Consider the following 17,058-nt stretch of genomic DNA (forward strand, 5'->3'; position numbering starts at 1 on the left):
CACCTTGCGAGGGCCATGTATACTTTGAAGCAATCATAATGTTTGGTGTCATTCGTGCTATGCCGAGAGGCACTCGTAGACTCCAATTGACCGCCAAGCAGGGTCATAACTTCTACAAAGGTAGAATTTAGATTCACAAGTGACAATTTAAAAGTACATGAGCTCAATACGCCTTTGACATGTCATTAGGTACTGGATCCGGTGCCATGGGTCGTCACACTAAGCAGGGTGGATATAAAGTTGACTGGTCAAAGGTCCGCACCTTCGTTGTTCCTGATCTCCAGAACTTTTCGGTATGTTTTGTATTTGTATTTAGCGAATGAACTCTATAAATCTGACTTTTAGTGGATGTAGTTGGGTCCCTATGTTTCCCGCAAGACTCCTTTTATGAAGAAGAGTGAATTGTAAAGAACAACAACAACAATAACAATAACAACAAATGACCATGTATAATAGCAATCCTCCTGTTCAATAGGAAAGAAAGAAAAAGAAGAAGTAGAAAATCAATCCAATGTCAATATTAAATAAAGCTTCATCTACAAGATCAAGTTATCTATAAAAACTATGATTGACTATTAGCCTTTATTTTCAGACTAATTAAATTTGGGTGGGCGGAAAGAAAACAAAGGGAAATAAATATAGAGAGTAAGGAAATGAGAGAAAGTATACGAGTGTGAGTGTGTGTATATTGAGCTACATAATAGTATGAGGCAGTCTTGTCTTGTTTAACAGGTCCCATTCATGCACCTTTAATATGTAACAAGCCACCTTGAGCCGGAGCTGAAACTACAAAACCTAACTTGCCATTCGCATGTGTTTATGTTGCATCGATCATGACACGTTATACCAAATTAGAAAGAAAGAAGCACGACAACCCTGCAACGGGTGCATTCGATGTAAAACCCCTTCTTCCCAAAAAGCCTACTGAAGGTGGTGGTTCCGGATATCAAGGCAGAGGAGAGAAGAGAAAGCCATGTAAACCAAATAGAATTTTTTCTTAAAAAATAAATAAAATGAAATAAAAAGATCTAAGATTCTTACATGTCGGTATATATTAGACGGCCGAGTCGAAAAAAACACTAATGAGAATGACAAGCGCAAGAAACGTAGAGATCTTAGAAAGGAAAAGGGCACCGTAAGTAATTTACAAAACACAGAATCTCGGTAACTTGAACAAACATTGTTTTGATTTTTTTTTAGGTTTGCTTCGGATGCCGAAAGACAGGTCATTCCGTTGGCAACTGCCCTGAGGCCAAGCAGAGTGGTCAGGGTATTTGCTACAATTGCGGTACTACTGAACATTCTTTGAAGAACTGCAAGAAGCCTAGAAAAGGAAGTAAGTGCTAGAGTACATAATTACTTGCAGCTTGGCTAACTATTATGCTTAGACGAGTTGCCTTTTGCAAAGTGTTTTGTTTGCAAGGCACAGGGTCATTTGTCTGGACAGTGCCCGGAAAACTCAAAGGGACTTTATCCAAATGGTGGTGGATGTCGTTTCTGTGGAAAGGTCGACCATTTGGCTAAGGATTGTGGTACCACAAAAGAAGAAGCTGGTACTACCGTAGTAGGCAAAATTAATCTGGATCAAGGTGCCGATGATGATGATTATCACATCTTTGTGAATGAGAAGCAAAAGGTCACTGAGGAGGTTAAAGAAGAAAAGAAGTTGATCAGAGAGGTCAAGGCGGTCATGAAGCAGTCAAGAAAGGTGGTTAAGTTCTGATTGAAACCACCTTTTTTGTTGTTGTTCTTGGACAGTAATTTTTCTATATAGAGATTGTAAAAAGAAAAGAAAAAATACAAGAAAATTAAAGAAACAATGGTTTGTACTGTAACGTATGTCAAAAAGAAAAACGATCGATGAAACAGCAGTGGTAGACACTGGGCTATCTTTGAAAGACTAAATTTATATCAGAGTCGAGGCAAAGTTTTAGCATAATATACAAGACAAAGGAATGAGAAAGAAAATGAAAATGAAAATAGTCAAGATTTAAACATACTAAAAACACATAATTAAAATAAAAGCTCTTTATAATTCATCAAAATCGTCGTCGTCGCCGTCGTCATCATTTTCATCATCTTCATCATCGCTTGCTTCATTATAAGCACCATCAGATGAATGGCGACTTCCCATTTCAGAATCATCCTCACTCTCGTCTTCTGAAGGGTCATCATCCTGAGGTCGTCCTGGCCTCGTTTCGGGATCAAGCTTCATACTTTCCATAGTGACGCTAGATTATTTAAGCATGTGTTTAATGCATGAAAGATATATCCCAAAAAAAGGCATCCAATCCAATTTCTCACCTCAAGTCATCCGCTAAGCTTGCTCCAGCCGAAGGGTAGGCTTTCTGTGATGGCTGCATACTTCTCATCATGTATGCTTCCTATAATAAGCGCTATGAATATCAGTTGGCGGTTTAAAGACTAGATTTAGTTTCACTTACTCTTGCCTGACTCTGTTGTGAGGCCTCCAATTCCATGGCTTCTTCTAGACTCATCAATTGGACTTTTGCCTAATGTATATGTCAGTATACTCTTTTAGCATTATATATACCTTTGTTAATTGTGGTAATAGTACTTACGTGGTGACCATTCTTATCAACAAGGCTCTCATTAGTAGAAGCTGAATTGATGCTTCCTTTTCTCAGCATATTTCCTGGAGTTGAATCACTCATTGCAGCTGCTTTACTGTTCACCATGTCAACAGCCTGTTGTCTCACATTGATTTTTTGTTCATTAAGATGAATATTCATCAATCTTCGTTCTACATTATCTTGCTCTTCCAGCCCACCATCTGTATAATTGCTACCGGTCACAGGAAGTGGACCAAGAATAGCATCAATACGCTCTACTGTTTCTTTCAGTTTAGCACCACCATCGGGCAATGTTGATAGGAGAGATCTATTAGAAAATAACAGAACCGATTAGTAAATGATCAGCAAATTTCTGCTATTGTTCTGGGATTGTAAACCTACGGGTTGCTCAGCATTCGCTTATTATTGTCGCGTAGATCTTGGAGTTCATTAGGAGACATATTGCTTAGTTTTCGAGTAATGTTAGCAGACATTCCATCCATCATTCGATCAGGACGCCCTCCATTTCCAGAGTTTGCCCAATCTTTGGCGATGCGTAGTGATGTTGAAAAATCTTTGGTGTTCATTGTTACAGATTAAGTGAGTTTAACCTTTGAATTCTGCGCCTCAAAAAACGATTGAGAAAAAAAACGATCACGTGCATAACAGATCAGATTAATCCCTTGCAAAAGAACACCAATGTCAGGTATTGTACCAAGCTTTCGAACCTTTCTGGGGTGTTTTTCGGTGAGTTTATTAAGCCCTTGAGTCTACAATTATTTATTTAATGATATTTGACCCGAGTACTTGTACTAGTACAATGTATAATTATGCAGATAGACGCTAACTTAATGCTATTTTGACAAGCAGATTATTCTTTTTTTTTTTTAAAAAAAAAAAAGAATAAAGTCTTTCCCAGTAGTTTATATATACTAGATTTCCTGTGATTCTTGTGATTTTCTCATACTAAGTTTCGATTACTACGTCTATGATATCTATACACAGAACCTACGATATCTATCAAAAATAAAGTGCATTAGGTTGAATACATAGTAAACCTATTTGAGTCTCCGCATTTATTCTCTAACTTGGTGCAGCTACTGGCATGAAAGAAACTGTGCAAGACTGTTAGTTCTGTGCTACTTAACTTTTCGTACGCTTTTTTTAGCAGACAAGATATATACTGCTCTTAGAAAACAATAATCTGTTTCAAGATTTCAAAAAGCTTATATGGTTTTCCCCAATGTTCCTAATTTCCAAAAAAAAAAAACACGGGATTCAATCCTTATAACTCTACAGAAAACACTCTTTTGGTATTTGGTAGCAGTACTTACAAGAGTAATTATGATAATATAGCTGTTGAACATGGTGAACCTGAAATGTTTATTGGTATCGTTATGTTTCTTTAACTTCCCCCCAGTAATCGCACACTTTCTTCTTCTCAAACGATATTTTTGTTTGTTTCACATCAATGTTATTCTCTAAAATACTTATAGACTTGTATAGATTTCTCTCGAAAACTGTTAAATATTAAATATAATTCATCTACAAAAAATCCAAATTCGTTGAAATCTCAAGGAAAAACACTGTAGTTGGTGTTGACTGTACTCAATGATACTTTACAGCCAGGTTTTATTGAGACATTTTCAAACCATTTAAACTGTATCTACACAAATAGATATATCACTAGAAGCATAAATACTCAATTATATCAACACTTGAATTTTGTATTTTAATGCCACTTTATAATTTGGTATTCATTTTGGAGATATGCGAGGTAGACCAGCGCTCCCATAAGAACTGTTTAACTAAAAGATAACTACGCTCAAAAAGAAAGAGAAATCTGTTCGTCTAGGTTTATTTAAATATTTTATCCTTATAAAGTAAAAAAAAAAATCCATATAAATATTGAAAGCTTTGATTCAAATAAAGTAGCAATAATAGCACCGGCATGGTTGAAGCAAGTTTTTTCTTAGCTTTACAATTAATTTATGACTAGATTTTACCAAAAAGTATACTCTAAAACACTATTGAAAATAAGCAGCATTCGTATTACAGTACATACCTCAACGGCCTCTTCGTAATTTACAAACCTTAAAGTTATTTGGTATATTTCATTGGTTATATGGATTACTTGCTGTAGTTCATTGTGTACGTGATAATGAGCTATTACAACTTTATTAAAATTCTGAAATGGATATCTTGCTTTTGTTTTTTTATTTGACTATATATTTTCTTTTACTCGAAACCTTGAAACGATATGGTCAATACTATTCTGGCAGTATGTGTGTGCAATATTGTGACAGAGAGTTTGAGGATGCACCAGGAAAGGTGTACCTTTCAAAATAGCTATACCAAAGAAGGATTTCGCTATCATACATCGGTATCAAATGGCCATGTGTATATAATTGTTTGGTTTCCAACGATGGTCTGAACAAATATTTCGGTTTGACCAAAATACATAATCGTCTTAACAGGGATTATATCTCCATTTTTTGCGCAAGGAAGACACTTTGTGATGATAGGAAAATGGGCAGCCTTATGTACACCAGGAGAATCTGTATAGCGTGGAGGTATACCATCACCATCATAAACATAGAGATCTGCCAGTGTGAGAACTTATGGTTAGATACTTGGACTGCTTTTGATTATTTATACAATACATACCTGAATTTGATTGATTCGGGTAGAATATATAAAAATCTTGAGATATACACTCATCCGCAATAACAATATCACCTTTTCTGATATACACTTGAAAGCAATTGATGGCTCGGACTGAGCCATCTACCTTTGTAACTTTTCTTTCAGGTATATCTAGAGCTGGATTATATACCGCGTCTGTGCATATACCGTACGTGCGTCGTGCAATCCGCTGAGTTAAGGCCATACAATACAGCACCCCGAGTTACGGCCATTTCACCACGATTAGGCGCAGCTATAGATACTACCTTGCTCACAAACTTTTCTTTGATGCGCTTTAACAAATATTTTGATTGACCAAATCCTCCCACCAAGAAAATTGTGCTTATGTTCAAGGCTTTTCTCAATTGCCCAGATATCAACTCGAATACTTGCTCAACCACAGGGTCAAAAACTTTTTCTCGAAGTTCCTCCATTGCTATATGTAGTGATCCATCAACCACATCCATAGCTGCTAATTCAGAGGCACTAATATTCATTAATTGTGGTAGTGGAAAGTACGCGTCTTCACCATCTTCGAACTCTGGCTAATAAATCTATATGTTTTAGAACGCAATTCCAAATCTTGTGTACTTTAAAGTCATTACCTTGGCTGTAGTTACAAAGTACTTTATCAGGTTATCAATCGCAGCTTTGTTTTCGTTTGCATGATGACCCAATCGACTCATCAGTATATTCCGCATATTTAAATCCAAAAAGGTTGAACCACATGATTTCCCTGATCCTTTTGTAATTTCTTTGAGAGTCATCGTACTTCTATCTTGGCTGTGCTCAAATACAATCAAGCCAACTGTCCCACCACCAGCATCGCATATCATGAACCGATCTCCACTACCAAGTTTAAATTGCTTTGATTGTTTGTCACAGAAAAGAGATGCAGCTTCGGGCTCACCAGTCAGCACAAGCCTAGATGGGTGATTACTCTGTGATATGATACCAGCTTGAATTGCCGCCCTTCTCATAATTGCTTTAGCAGAATCGTCCCACGCAGCTGGGACTGTGAGAGAGTATTTAAATCTTGTGGGATCATAGACTGCCCCGAGAGTACTATTAAGCTCAGAAAGAATGTATTTATGGAATAACCTAAGGTAGTCAGAAATAACTATACGATAATGTGAGACATAATTAATTCTCCTGACTCAATATTTTACACACCTTTTACAGAAGTAAGTCCATTCAGAAGAATTATTGAATCTCTAATTTCAGGGTCCAGGCACAACTTGAATCTATCTACCAGGATCCCTTTACAACCTGGAAGCAAAGCCTTGCGCTGAGCGTCATATCCCCACGCAATAACAGTAGTATCGATTTTGTCGTAAAGTAATAATGTTGGTGCTTTGGGATATGTATTACCATTTGCTTTTGGCTTATCAAGTGATATACAAAAGACTGATTTTAAGGCAGAGTTCTTATATCATGTGATCTTGCTGATTCTCTAGTTTTTTAAAGAAGAAAGAATAAGAAAAGATATCCAAAAACAGGATTTGAATTGAAATACAATTAATAAATGATAACTTACATTCTGGGGGGATGGCTATAGATAAATTTTTGATGCCCTAGTAATAAAATTATTAAAGAGTACAATTATGCTTACCTTCCTATTTTATTATATACATATAAAAGAAAAGAGGTGTTTCAAATACAAATGAAAATGTGGGATATATTTTGTTTCCTTCAAGAGGTTCTACAGCTGTCAGATGGCATGCCACAATTTTGTTAAGCTCATCCAAAATACACATCACTATTGGATTTAGTGTTTATAATAGTTTAAATAAAAGAGATTTGAGAGACGGAGGATTAAAGAGAGACATTTGGTAGTGGTAGGTTTATTAAAGAGAAAGTAAGGGTTAATATCGGTTAAGATGTTATCCTAACTATGAAAACTACGCCTCTTCTATAGAACTTCTTCTACGCTTAGGTCTGTATTTACCATTGGTTTCTAAGATTAACCCTGCGTTCTTCATAGGACTTGTTTTATATATAAAAAATACGACTGTCAAATACAACAGTTACCGATATTATATTACTATTTGTCTTGAGAATACTAAAATAAATGTAAGATCCACAAACGCATGTATACCTGCTTAGGAGTGAAAAATTGGGAAAGGAAAAGACAAAACATGACCTAGGTTATTGGAGATACAAGTCGCATACTATTGCTTGTCACTATTTATATTTACATTATATAAACATATATATATAGCTTTAAAAAGATATCCAAGCGATAAAGTTTGTGCTCGGAGGTGTGCCGGAAAATCGATGAGCTCTAAGCTCGACATAATAGGCCATTTATTTTGCTTGGTACAACACAAGAAGAGTCCTTTCGTAGCCTGTGCAATGTGTTGTATTGGTAGTTTTTTTTTGGAATTGTGTTCTGTACCTATAAATCCTATCTCACTAAGCATAAAAAATAAAACAAAAAATGACTCATCATAACAAAGTAGCGCTTGAGTAAATATGAGTAAGAAGCGGCGACTTTAGATTCATCTGAACAACGAACATCCAAGTCTTAAGAAAAGAAATAGAAAATAGATGGTAAAAATAGTTATCTGGTCAGGACCACTTCCTTTTTTGATAAAAACACTAATATGAAGGTTGCCTTTACTGATAGTATCAATATACAAAGCATAACACTCAAAATAATTTATACTTTCATAAAAAAATAGACTTTTAAATCAACCATTATAATCATATTTGTTCGAATCAACATCTTGATTTTGTCAGCCATTTACGCTTGTAACACTGCATTGATGTAATGTTGACTATTTCAGCTTTATTTCCAGTGAGCTTGTACAGCTACATATTATATACTAGGGGAGTGCAACAGCCTTAAAGGGTTTTTTTTCCTATAGGTTTTTATGCTTTCAGTTTAATTTAGACCAATCACATCTTTATTTTATATTCAGACATACAAATCTAAAAGCCTATAATACTGTTCAGTTTCCCTATTGTTAATAGCTTTAAGATGTCTGTCGATTCTACTAGTGATTTCTTTACAGTCCTTTGTAAATGTTATTTCTCTCAAAGAATAAACAAAATAGCACCATAGGGATTATCGCTAATTTCTTATATCTAGAGTTTTTTGAGAAATACTCTTATAATATTTTTTGTCTATATTTTTGCATCTTAGAAAATTACATCTCAATTTTGTGTATTTCAATCAAGATGAATTTTCGCCAAGTGAACAGCCAACTCATTCTTCCTGAAACCTGTTATCTTTATCTCTTAATCATAAATCATGCTTTTAAAGCGAAAGAGAATAGGAAAATATATAAAATTAAGATGGTGTATCAAGAAGAATCAATAAACTTTCTACAGATTTTCATCACTTTCGACGATGGGAGCCGTATTAAAAATACAGTGTACGAAATGGTAGCAAAACAAATATTACCGTACAAGGCATTAACTTGCTTTTTTTTACCAAGTAATTCTTCCACATTGCTGTGGTCCAGTGGCCCATATCTCTGAGTTTTCATCTACTAATTTCACAAATATATTCACCCATGCTTCTTGGCGTATATTCTGAATTTCACCAAGAGGAGAGAATACATCTGGTGTCAGATTAGGCTCAGGAAGACTTAATAGTCCTGTACATGAGAAATAAGAGTTGACCACATCAGTTGTATACACTGTTGGAGATTGTAAGAGGATAGACTAGAGATGTATGTTTTGTTAATACTATTAATCTGGATTGTAGATAAGTTAGAATACCTCGCTAGCTTCATCAGACAAGGCTTGTAGAGGATCTGCAAATATCATCCCAACCCCAAGGCGATCATCCAAATGAACAATCTTCTCTCTGGTCACAAAGCACACGATTGCAGCTTTCTTGATAACTTTGAAAGCTTCTGTAGAATTGTAGGTTATTAATATCAGTTTCTCGAAGCTAAAAACCAAAAACCAAAAACTATCGGCCTACTCTTTTGTGGCGGAAATTTAACAAGCCCTTCTAGTTTGATAACTAGATCTTCCCGAGGTTGAAGTGTAATCGGATTCTTCTCGCTCAGTAAAGGATCAGTCGTAAGTTGTATTGTCACATTTCTTTGATTTGTGAAAAAGGACCTCGGAAGAATCAATGGCCATTGAAGCAAAGTTTTACTAAACCGTTGGATATCAGCTTTACATTTCTATGACATAAATAATAAAGCTTTCCACAATTAGACATCATATCCTTTGAAACTACCTCTCTTAGACTTACATCTTGATGACCTTCTATCATGTTTGACTCTTCCCAATCCACTGTTTTCCTTAAAAATTCAGCACATGTCCTTTTAAGTGCCGTATGATTCGTTAAGGATGGTAGGATATTTGACTGATTATTTACAGTATTCAAGAGGGGTATGAGGGATGGGTCTATGCAGAAAAACAGCATCCTATAATATATTGTGTTTGTTATATTGCCATTTTCACAAAGGTTTTCTTACCCTGATTTCAAATAAGTGCGAGCAGCATGTTCACAAACCAATGAGCATATCTTATAAGATTCAATTACGTCTAAAGCTTCTTGATCGATTCCGTAAAATGATTGTGCAGTAAAGTCATAACGGAAAGCAAGTTTTCTGAACCGAATAGCACATGATTGCATCTATAGATGAGTTAGATTTAATATAAAGTATTTGTAACTTACAAATTTGGCGAGTTTTCTATCATTGGAGCAGTGTGTTGAATTTGGTTGGAGCTGATCCAATACGACTGTCATGAATTGTATTGCGTTGACCATCTCCATTCGTAGCTGAACAAACCAGGTTTGTAAAAGTAGTGGTTGGTCCAACGCCTGAAAAGCTTTTAATTGGTTGATGACTGCAAGATATTGATTTGTGGCAGCAGAAAGGTGCCCTTCAACTTGTATATCATTCCTTAAAAGTTTCCACTCCGCTTCAGCTAGGGTCGAGAGAGCAGAAAGCCAATACCGGGATGCTTCCGATTCGGCCTAAGGACCAACCATTTAGTTTTTAACGAATTAAGTCGAACGTTCCCCTTTTATTACCTTTCGAGTAAGATCCCGGATGGCACAGTGCATGACCTGATACCAACCGTACACGCCAGCCTCTTTACCTACGAGGTACAAATACCACGCGTTTCTTGTACATACACCGGCTTGTTCATCCCAGTAACCAAATTCACGTAATAATCTTACAATTGACTCGGATATATGATCTTTCTCAATCGAATGTTTTCTTGTTGTTCGAAACAAAAGCCGCATCAAATTGACCTACACACACATATTAAGGACCGTGGTTTTACTAAATATCTAAAAACTTACAAATACAAGAGGATTCTCATGATGACTTTTCAAACCATCAATAATTGCATAAGGCAGCCACTGAGAAAGGTTTTTACATTTGCATGAAATAGAAGATAAATAGGGCAATAATATTGAGGACATGGCATCTAAATAGTTTTTTTAAAAGGTAGGTATGGTATTAGTAAAGGAGTTGGAGTAGCTTCATCATATAAGCTGTACTTGCCATTGGCAACTGTCATAACTTGAAAAGCTTCTCGAAATGAAGTCTCACAATCCCAATCAACTAAAAGCAAGCAAAGTCGTGCTTTTACTTTGAGTATTTCACATAGCTGTAATAAGCAATTTTGTGGTAAGAATATTTTTAATGTGCAGATCATAATAAGGAAATAATAGCATAGATTATCGAGAAAGATAAAAACATAAGCGCGCATATCAGATCCTACCTGCCATCTGGCTGCCTTGTTCAAGAAACCTGTCTCATTTACAACACTCAGGTCGACACAACTGACATGTTTAACCACATTTGTTCCTAGCTGACCCATCCGAGCTTTTATATCATTATCTATATCCATATCCTCTTCAGATGTATTCTTGGTTAAAGAAATCTCAACAACAGATGTCAAGAGACGAGCACATGCAATGGCAAGGGTGTATCGTCCGCACTTTAATGCCTCTACCAGTCTGTTTTCGCATATGTCTAAAGAGTTTAGGAATGTATGTCTGTATATATAGTCTTCATTCTGCAACAGTAGACGAGCGATTAGCTGACGGTGAGTATATATAAGTGCTTGTGAACATTTGTAGGCTCTTTGCTGAAGCCTTGGGCTGACGTTCATTTTGGAGACAATGTCAAGTAATTTCTAAGGGTATGTTGATAACGGTAAGAATGAGACAGTTCACTGGCTTGGTAATTGTCTCTTTTTTTTTCATACCGCCATATGAGAAGTGTCAAATATTATATCATTCCTTCCCAGAAGAACTAAATCGTACAAAAGGCTGAAGCACACAGCCTCTCTTTTATCTTTGAGAGCATACTCCAAAAGGCGGTCGATCTATAAGATAAGCTATTAAGTAAAATATCTAAGTAGAATAGTTTGTTTCCGCTTATCATATACCTGCTCCCTCATATCAATACGAGCTTCACTGAGTAAAATGGTAAGTGTTCGCAGGGTCTCTATAACAAACTTTTCATCGTCGGCAAACTTATCCAAGAAGCCTAAACATGTTTCTTTTGTCTATGGCCAGTAACTTGTTAGCCTTTCCCCCCCTTTATCTTCAAAACCCATATTCAATTCTATTACCTGTCTGGCCATACTAATATCTCGGTGCATGTGTCGAAATATTCTAACAAGCTTTAACCTGGTATGAGGCGAAGTTTTTGGATCTTTTATAAAATGTTAGATCTAATGTGACGGTAAATATATGAACACATTGTTAATATCTCACTTTCTAATTCGGCCACCACCTTTGAATAAATCACAGCAGGGAATCGTTGGGATCGTGCACATATCCGATCGACCGCCCAAATAGCAGCCTCAACTTCAACACGATCAGTTGCCTGCTCCAACCTTTGTACAAGACTTTGGGAAAAAATTAGGTCTAGAATATCATTATTTTTCAACTGAATAAATCTTACCTAAAGTGTACATCTAGCTTTTCTGCGATAATCATAGACATACAGCCAAGCACACTAATCTCAATAAACCTTGTTAGACTATGTTTTGAGTTAAGTTTTTTTTTCTTACCGGAGTGCAATAGATCGGGCGGTTGGATCGTTACTATCTAGAACTCCCAGTATACGTCTTGCTGTTTCTTCAACATTAAGAACTTTAGCCAAGTGAAGGTCAGAAGCTTGCTTAAACACTTGATATATATGAAATTTTACGATGTTATTGCTAATCAAAATGTCAGCTTACGCCTCGAAAGGATACATTCGTGGTTGATAATCACCTTATTCTAAACCAATCAGCAAGTTTTAGAATTGCAGCATTTATAATGACAGGATAAGAGTATTTTTGAAATATTTTAGAGAACATGGCTAGCGCATTGATCTGGGATCCCTGAATGCTTAGGACAACACCGCGTGGTTTAGCATTAAAGCATGCTTCTAGTTCCAAGAGTGCTTTGTGGCCTTCTATTTGCTCTCGTGCAGTTAACTCGGCCATCTTGTAATTTACGACAAATGACCTTGACAATTTGCCTCCAAACAAAATGAGAGCTTCGTGTTGGCGTTATGCCATAGTTTTAGTCTCCGCCAGAGTCAGTGGGTGGCTAAGTTGAAGTAGAAGGGTGAGTTGACCTTGAAGAGGAAAACCAATAGCAGGAAGTATGTCTACGCTCTTTCAAAAAAAAATCAAGCCTATTTAAATATTGTAAAGGTTCTTTCTCTTCAATGTCTAATCATGTGGGATCCAGTATTTGCATCTTCATTAGCTGGATATGCGTCATTTGCATGCTGGGTCATTGTGTTTGCACCGTGCGTTTTTGTACTTAATTATATCGATTTGTAAAACTCAATTGTTGGCCTATAGACAATTATTTATAAACTATAAACGAAAGAATGGAGACGGCTTGTCAATGACATTTCTAGTTATCTGGCTTGCAGGGGACCTATTTAATCTGGCTGGCGTTGTTATGCAGGATTTGCTAGTAACCATGGTGAGTTGTGTCACCTTTGTGTACTCTAACTGAGCTATACACTCAATTATACGATAGTTTATTTTGGCCTTGTGGTATACTGTGGCCGATATGGGGCTTATCTGGCAGGTAGTTCATTACCGAAAGATCAATAAGCGACTACGAGAAGAAGTTGTGGTAGACACGGATACTGACGATCTTCAAACGTGTGGCTCACGAGAAGAGCGCATGAGTACGGAGACAGACCCATTGATTGAACAGACAGGTTCAATTTCTCGCTTTATCGAGAGTTTATCGATTGAGGAAAAAGAAATTTCAACTACAGTATTGAACCTGGTTGGAGGTTCTTCTGTCATATTGTTGATTCTAGGATCGTGTTATGCCTATTATTCCGTGCATCTAAAGACGCCAAAAGATCCCGAAGATGGGATGCCTGAACAAATGTTGAGCGTCTTTCCACAAATTCTGGGTTGGCTTAGTGCTATATTGTACGTTGGAAGTCGAATCCCTCAGATAATTAAGAATACGAAAAAGAAGAGCACAGATGGATTAAGTTTGGGAATGTTTATGTGTGCCGTAATGGGGAACGTCTTTTTCACCTTGGTAATATTAACAGTAGCATGATCAACGGCTGTGTCTAACATGTATTAAAAATAGTCTATATTTCTGCGCTCTACCGATCGACATTACTTGCTTATCAATTTGCCATGGATCATAGGAAGTTCTGGCACACTAGTATTTGACTTTATGGTATGTACATACGTGTGATTGATTATGATTCTTATCCAGCCTACTTTTCTTAGATTTTTCTTCAATTTTTTATATTTAAGAAAAAGGAGAACTATCGGCTTGACTAGGTTAAAAAAAAGCTACCCACCAAACTGGACTATCTTCCCGTTAGTATTTAGTAAACAACGTCTTTGTTTTTTATTAATATCTTTAAATTATCCTACCGGGAAACCGATATTAAATTATATAATATAGTGTAATATAGTACAATATATATATTCTACCGGCCAGAAGGTCTAGTTCTATCTATACATTTCAATAACAAGCAAACTAGCTCTAATCCCTAAGATGCCTCGGAATATTATTTTTCCATGGAATTAATTCTTAAATAAATAAGCTGCTGTAATAGTTTATTCGTTTTTTTTTGCTTTTACTTCCTTCTTTGTTATGTATTTACATAGTATACTTCTTTTACTTGTATTTTTCTGTGTATCTCCGATTTTTTGCCGCATAGCTATATGTACTCTTGACAACCAGATTTATCCCCCTGGAACTATACATGCTCCATGCTATGAATCAAAATGGAAAAATATCATAACTTTTGGAAATTCGTGGACAGAAAATGGGTTGGATATATTTCTCTCTAGAACTAAGACTCTTCGACTTATTTTTCCTTTCTTTCTAGTTACGCTCATCTTACTAGAGAATCTTATATTGCTGGGGATTATGTAGGCAATAGAATATCAATCATAATTTTCAAAAGACACTTAATATTATGTGGTGTTTAGTTGGGCCGAATGACAAATGGACCTACCTGGGCCGAATATCTCTCAAAGCTTCTTGGATCTGATCTATACAATTTTGCTTTTTCCGGTGCAACAGCTAATAACGTAAGGATGACGAGAGATATTTTTGACTTTAAATATATTTACGTATTGATGTAACAGAGCGTTGTATATCGAACTACTGCCGATGTAAGCGAACAAATCTATATGTTTCAGCAAACTCTTAGGAACCAAAAGCTGGATCCCCAAGAATCGATATATATGCTCTGGACAGGTAATTTAGATCAAAGAATCTTAATGAGACCAAATTTCTGATTCTAGCATAATTTTTCTCCTTGTACGACACATTAGGAGTAAATGATGTCCATGATATATTTGTAGCAAGCAAAGATAAAGGGATTGAACCTGAATCAGCAATCGACCGTGTTATTTCTTCTGTTTACAATGAGCTGGTAATACAATTTAATGCCAGGATGACATTTTGCTTAAAAATCTATAGGAGAGGCTCTTTACCTTCTCAAATGCATGCAATTTTGGCATAATGGGCCTGGCTCCTATTGATAGATTACCGCTCTTTGATGACCTTTCGAGTGATGAAAAGTCTGATCTCCGGGATCTGATAAAATTATACAATTATAATATGCAAAATATGATCAAACAATTCATCCATGACCACACTTCTGCAAAACGGAGAAAACGACAATACGCAGCTTCAAATACCGGGCAAGTGAAGATTTATTTCTTTGATAGCCATAATTTATTTCAAACATTTTTTGAAAAGCCTGATGAGCAGGACTTGTGGGTCTTGGATAAGATGTGTCAATCAGAAAACTCAACACAGTGCCGAGTACCGGATAGGTAATTCTATATTCTTTTTTTTTTGTTCTTGTAACTAACTATTGATTTAGGTATCTCTGGTGGGATACTTGGCACCCTACAACTGCTGCACATAAAATCATTGCAAATGGCGTTTCCGATCTAATTACCCTTTAGTATCACATTTGTACATGCTATAATCTGAATATTTAATTATTTAGATAATATATATAGATATAATATTGTTTCCAATATTTATAACTTTCTTTTAGTCGTTCAATTCCTACCCATACAATATATTAACTATTTTCTTTTCTTTAAATTGGGCGATTATTATGAGCTAAACGTCCTTTAACAAGGGCACCATTTTATCACTCTACATAAATATAATACGCATAACATGAGACTGACATGTGCGAGAAGACATAAGAAGATAGAAATAGAATATAAGAGAAGTTAAAAAAAATGACTATCTGTGATTTTTGTACTAGTTGAAGACCACACGCAGTATCATAGCTTCTATGGTAAGTCTTTTAGCTGCGGTCTTTTGCTCAGCAACGGGAGTCTTCTTCTTGGTGTTGCTCACTTCACTACTGCGGTGGAATTTATTGCTTATGATTGGCGAGAATTGTGGCTGAGTGTCAATATCACCCCGCCCTTGACAAAACGGCATTATAAAAGTACATAATCCATACTCATTTGACTCCTTACTCACCTATTCTTTTTTATAATTCAAATCGTAATGCCAACTATTGCCTTTAATTTCTTAGGTAGGCATAACTGTTTGTAAACAAATATTGATATTTTGCGTTAGGAACCCTCTTCTCTTTTGACAGAGTGATTGACCAACTTGAAGCGACATTTCCTGAAGATCTACCATCTCAGAAACAAGCAAGAATATTCTATTATGCATGGCTGTGGGCCGGGATACGCGATTACTTTGGCACATCTCATGCAGGCCGCTATAATTCCTTGTTGTCGATATTGCGAGCTACTTTAACACGAGCTAGATTAGTGCAGGACATGGAGGCTCCAACTAATGAAGAGATTGATCAAATCATGGCAGCTTTCGATGATCTTCTACCAATGGCCACAGCTCTTGAATGTTTTGAGCTCTTGCGAGAAAATAACTGGGATATTTGGATTCTCACGAATGGGTCTTATTCTAGTACAGAGACGTTGTTAAAGAAACATGGTCTAGATACATTTGTTGGTGATAATATTCTGAGCTGTGATGATCTAAAAATTTCAAAACCTCATCCAAAGGTATACTCTGAATTCATGCGATCCGCAGTTCATAAGACAAAGCGAATTGAGGTAAGATGATTCTATGGCTTTGAGTACTTTGAATCAATTTCTTACCCGTAAATTTAGAACTTTTATTTAATTGCAGCGCATGCTTGGGATCTTGCAGGAGCTAAGAACGTGTCTGTACGGACAGTTTATCTAACAACAGAAGAGAAGGTTTATAGTGCAGATGCCTATGATGGTACATATCCGGATATTCAGTCGGATTCTTTGATTAAATGTGTAAAAGCAATGATAGAATTAGAAAATACAAAAAGACGTT

The 17,058-nt window shown here is 36.2% G+C and overlaps 7 protein-coding genes across 7 annotated transcripts; 4 read left to right on the forward strand and 3 right to left on the reverse strand.

Annotated features, from left to right (window-relative positions):
• Nucleotides 1–59: 59 nt before the first annotated feature.
• On the forward strand, nt 60–323 carry PHYBLDRAFT_26030 (hypothetical protein; the record flags this gene model as incomplete). The annotated part of the gene is made up of 2 exons (XM_018439878.1): nt 60–120; nt 190–323. 2 exons carry the CDS (start codon nt 60–62, stop codon nt 321–323), a joined length of 195 nt encoding a protein of 64 aa, XP_018293305.1.
• An 880-nt stretch (nt 324–1,203) lies between these two features.
• Nucleotides 1,204–1,531, forward strand: PHYBLDRAFT_8849 (CCHC-type zinc finger transcription factor; the record flags this gene model as incomplete). The annotated part of the gene is made up of 2 exons (XM_018443692.1): nt 1,204–1,270; nt 1,389–1,531. Coding segments are annotated over 2 exons (210 nt in total), but the record flags the coding sequence as incomplete, so codon positions are not given.
• A 462-nt stretch (nt 1,532–1,993) lies between these two features.
• PHYBLDRAFT_80250 (hypothetical protein) lies at nt 1,994–3,162 on the reverse strand (the record flags this gene model as incomplete). The annotated part of the gene is made up of 5 exons (XM_018443569.1): nt 1,994–2,231; nt 2,305–2,384; nt 2,445–2,513; nt 2,583–2,901; nt 2,976–3,162. Coding segments are annotated over 5 exons (857 nt in total), but the record flags the coding sequence as incomplete, so codon positions are not given.
• Nucleotides 3,163–4,946: 1,784 nt separating this feature from the next.
• Nucleotides 4,947–7,398, reverse strand: PHYBLDRAFT_71969 (hypothetical protein; the record flags this gene model as incomplete). The annotated part of the gene is given in 7 exon segments (XM_018442573.1): nt 4,947–5,191; nt 5,241–5,390; nt 5,410–5,803; nt 5,864–6,378; nt 6,432–6,642; nt 6,796–6,810; nt 7,357–7,398. The coding sequence occupies 7 exon segments, from the start codon at nt 7,396–7,398 to the stop codon at nt 4,947–4,949; spliced, it is 1,572 nt and encodes a 523-aa protein (XP_018293308.1).
• Nucleotides 7,399–8,523: 1,125 nt separating this feature from the next.
• On the reverse strand, nt 8,524–12,686 carry PHYBLDRAFT_186344 (hypothetical protein; the record flags this gene model as incomplete). Its single annotated transcript, XM_018439227.1, has 17 exons — nt 8,524–8,930; nt 8,988–9,124; nt 9,196–9,403; nt 9,475–9,649; nt 9,701–9,861; nt 9,904–10,206; nt 10,264–10,488; nt 10,540–10,667; nt 10,793–10,850; nt 10,965–11,381; nt 11,454–11,573; nt 11,637–11,756; nt 11,823–11,905; nt 11,968–12,101; nt 12,158–12,211; nt 12,267–12,416; nt 12,472–12,686. The coding sequence occupies 17 exons, from the start codon at nt 12,684–12,686 to the stop codon at nt 8,694–8,696; spliced, it is 2,925 nt and encodes a 974-aa protein (XP_018293309.1). The 3' UTR covers nt 8,524–8,693.
• A 234-nt stretch (nt 12,687–12,920) lies between these two features.
• Nucleotides 12,921–13,926, forward strand: PHYBLDRAFT_26035 (hypothetical protein; the record flags this gene model as incomplete). The annotated part of the gene is made up of 4 exons (XM_018439879.1): nt 12,921–12,997; nt 13,053–13,179; nt 13,237–13,761; nt 13,816–13,926. Coding segments are annotated over 4 exons (840 nt in total), but the record flags the coding sequence as incomplete, so codon positions are not given.
• A 2,304-nt stretch (nt 13,927–16,230) lies between these two features.
• PHYBLDRAFT_166530 (hypothetical protein) lies at nt 16,231–17,014 on the forward strand (the record flags this gene model as incomplete). The annotated part of the gene is made up of 4 exons (XM_018435430.1): nt 16,231–16,258; nt 16,303–16,805; nt 16,863–16,977; nt 16,998–17,014. 4 exons carry the CDS (start codon nt 16,231–16,233, stop codon nt 17,012–17,014), a joined length of 663 nt encoding a protein of 220 aa, XP_018293311.1.
• Nucleotides 17,015–17,058: the final 44 nt, after the last annotated feature.

Source organism: Phycomyces blakesleeanus (genome assembly GCF_001638985.1).
Source record: "Phycomyces blakesleeanus NRRL 1555(-) unplaced genomic scaffold PHYBLscaffold_7, whole genome shotgun sequence".
Lineage (NCBI taxonomy): Eukaryota > Fungi > Mucoromycota > Mucoromycetes > Mucorales > Phycomycetaceae > Phycomyces > Phycomyces blakesleeanus.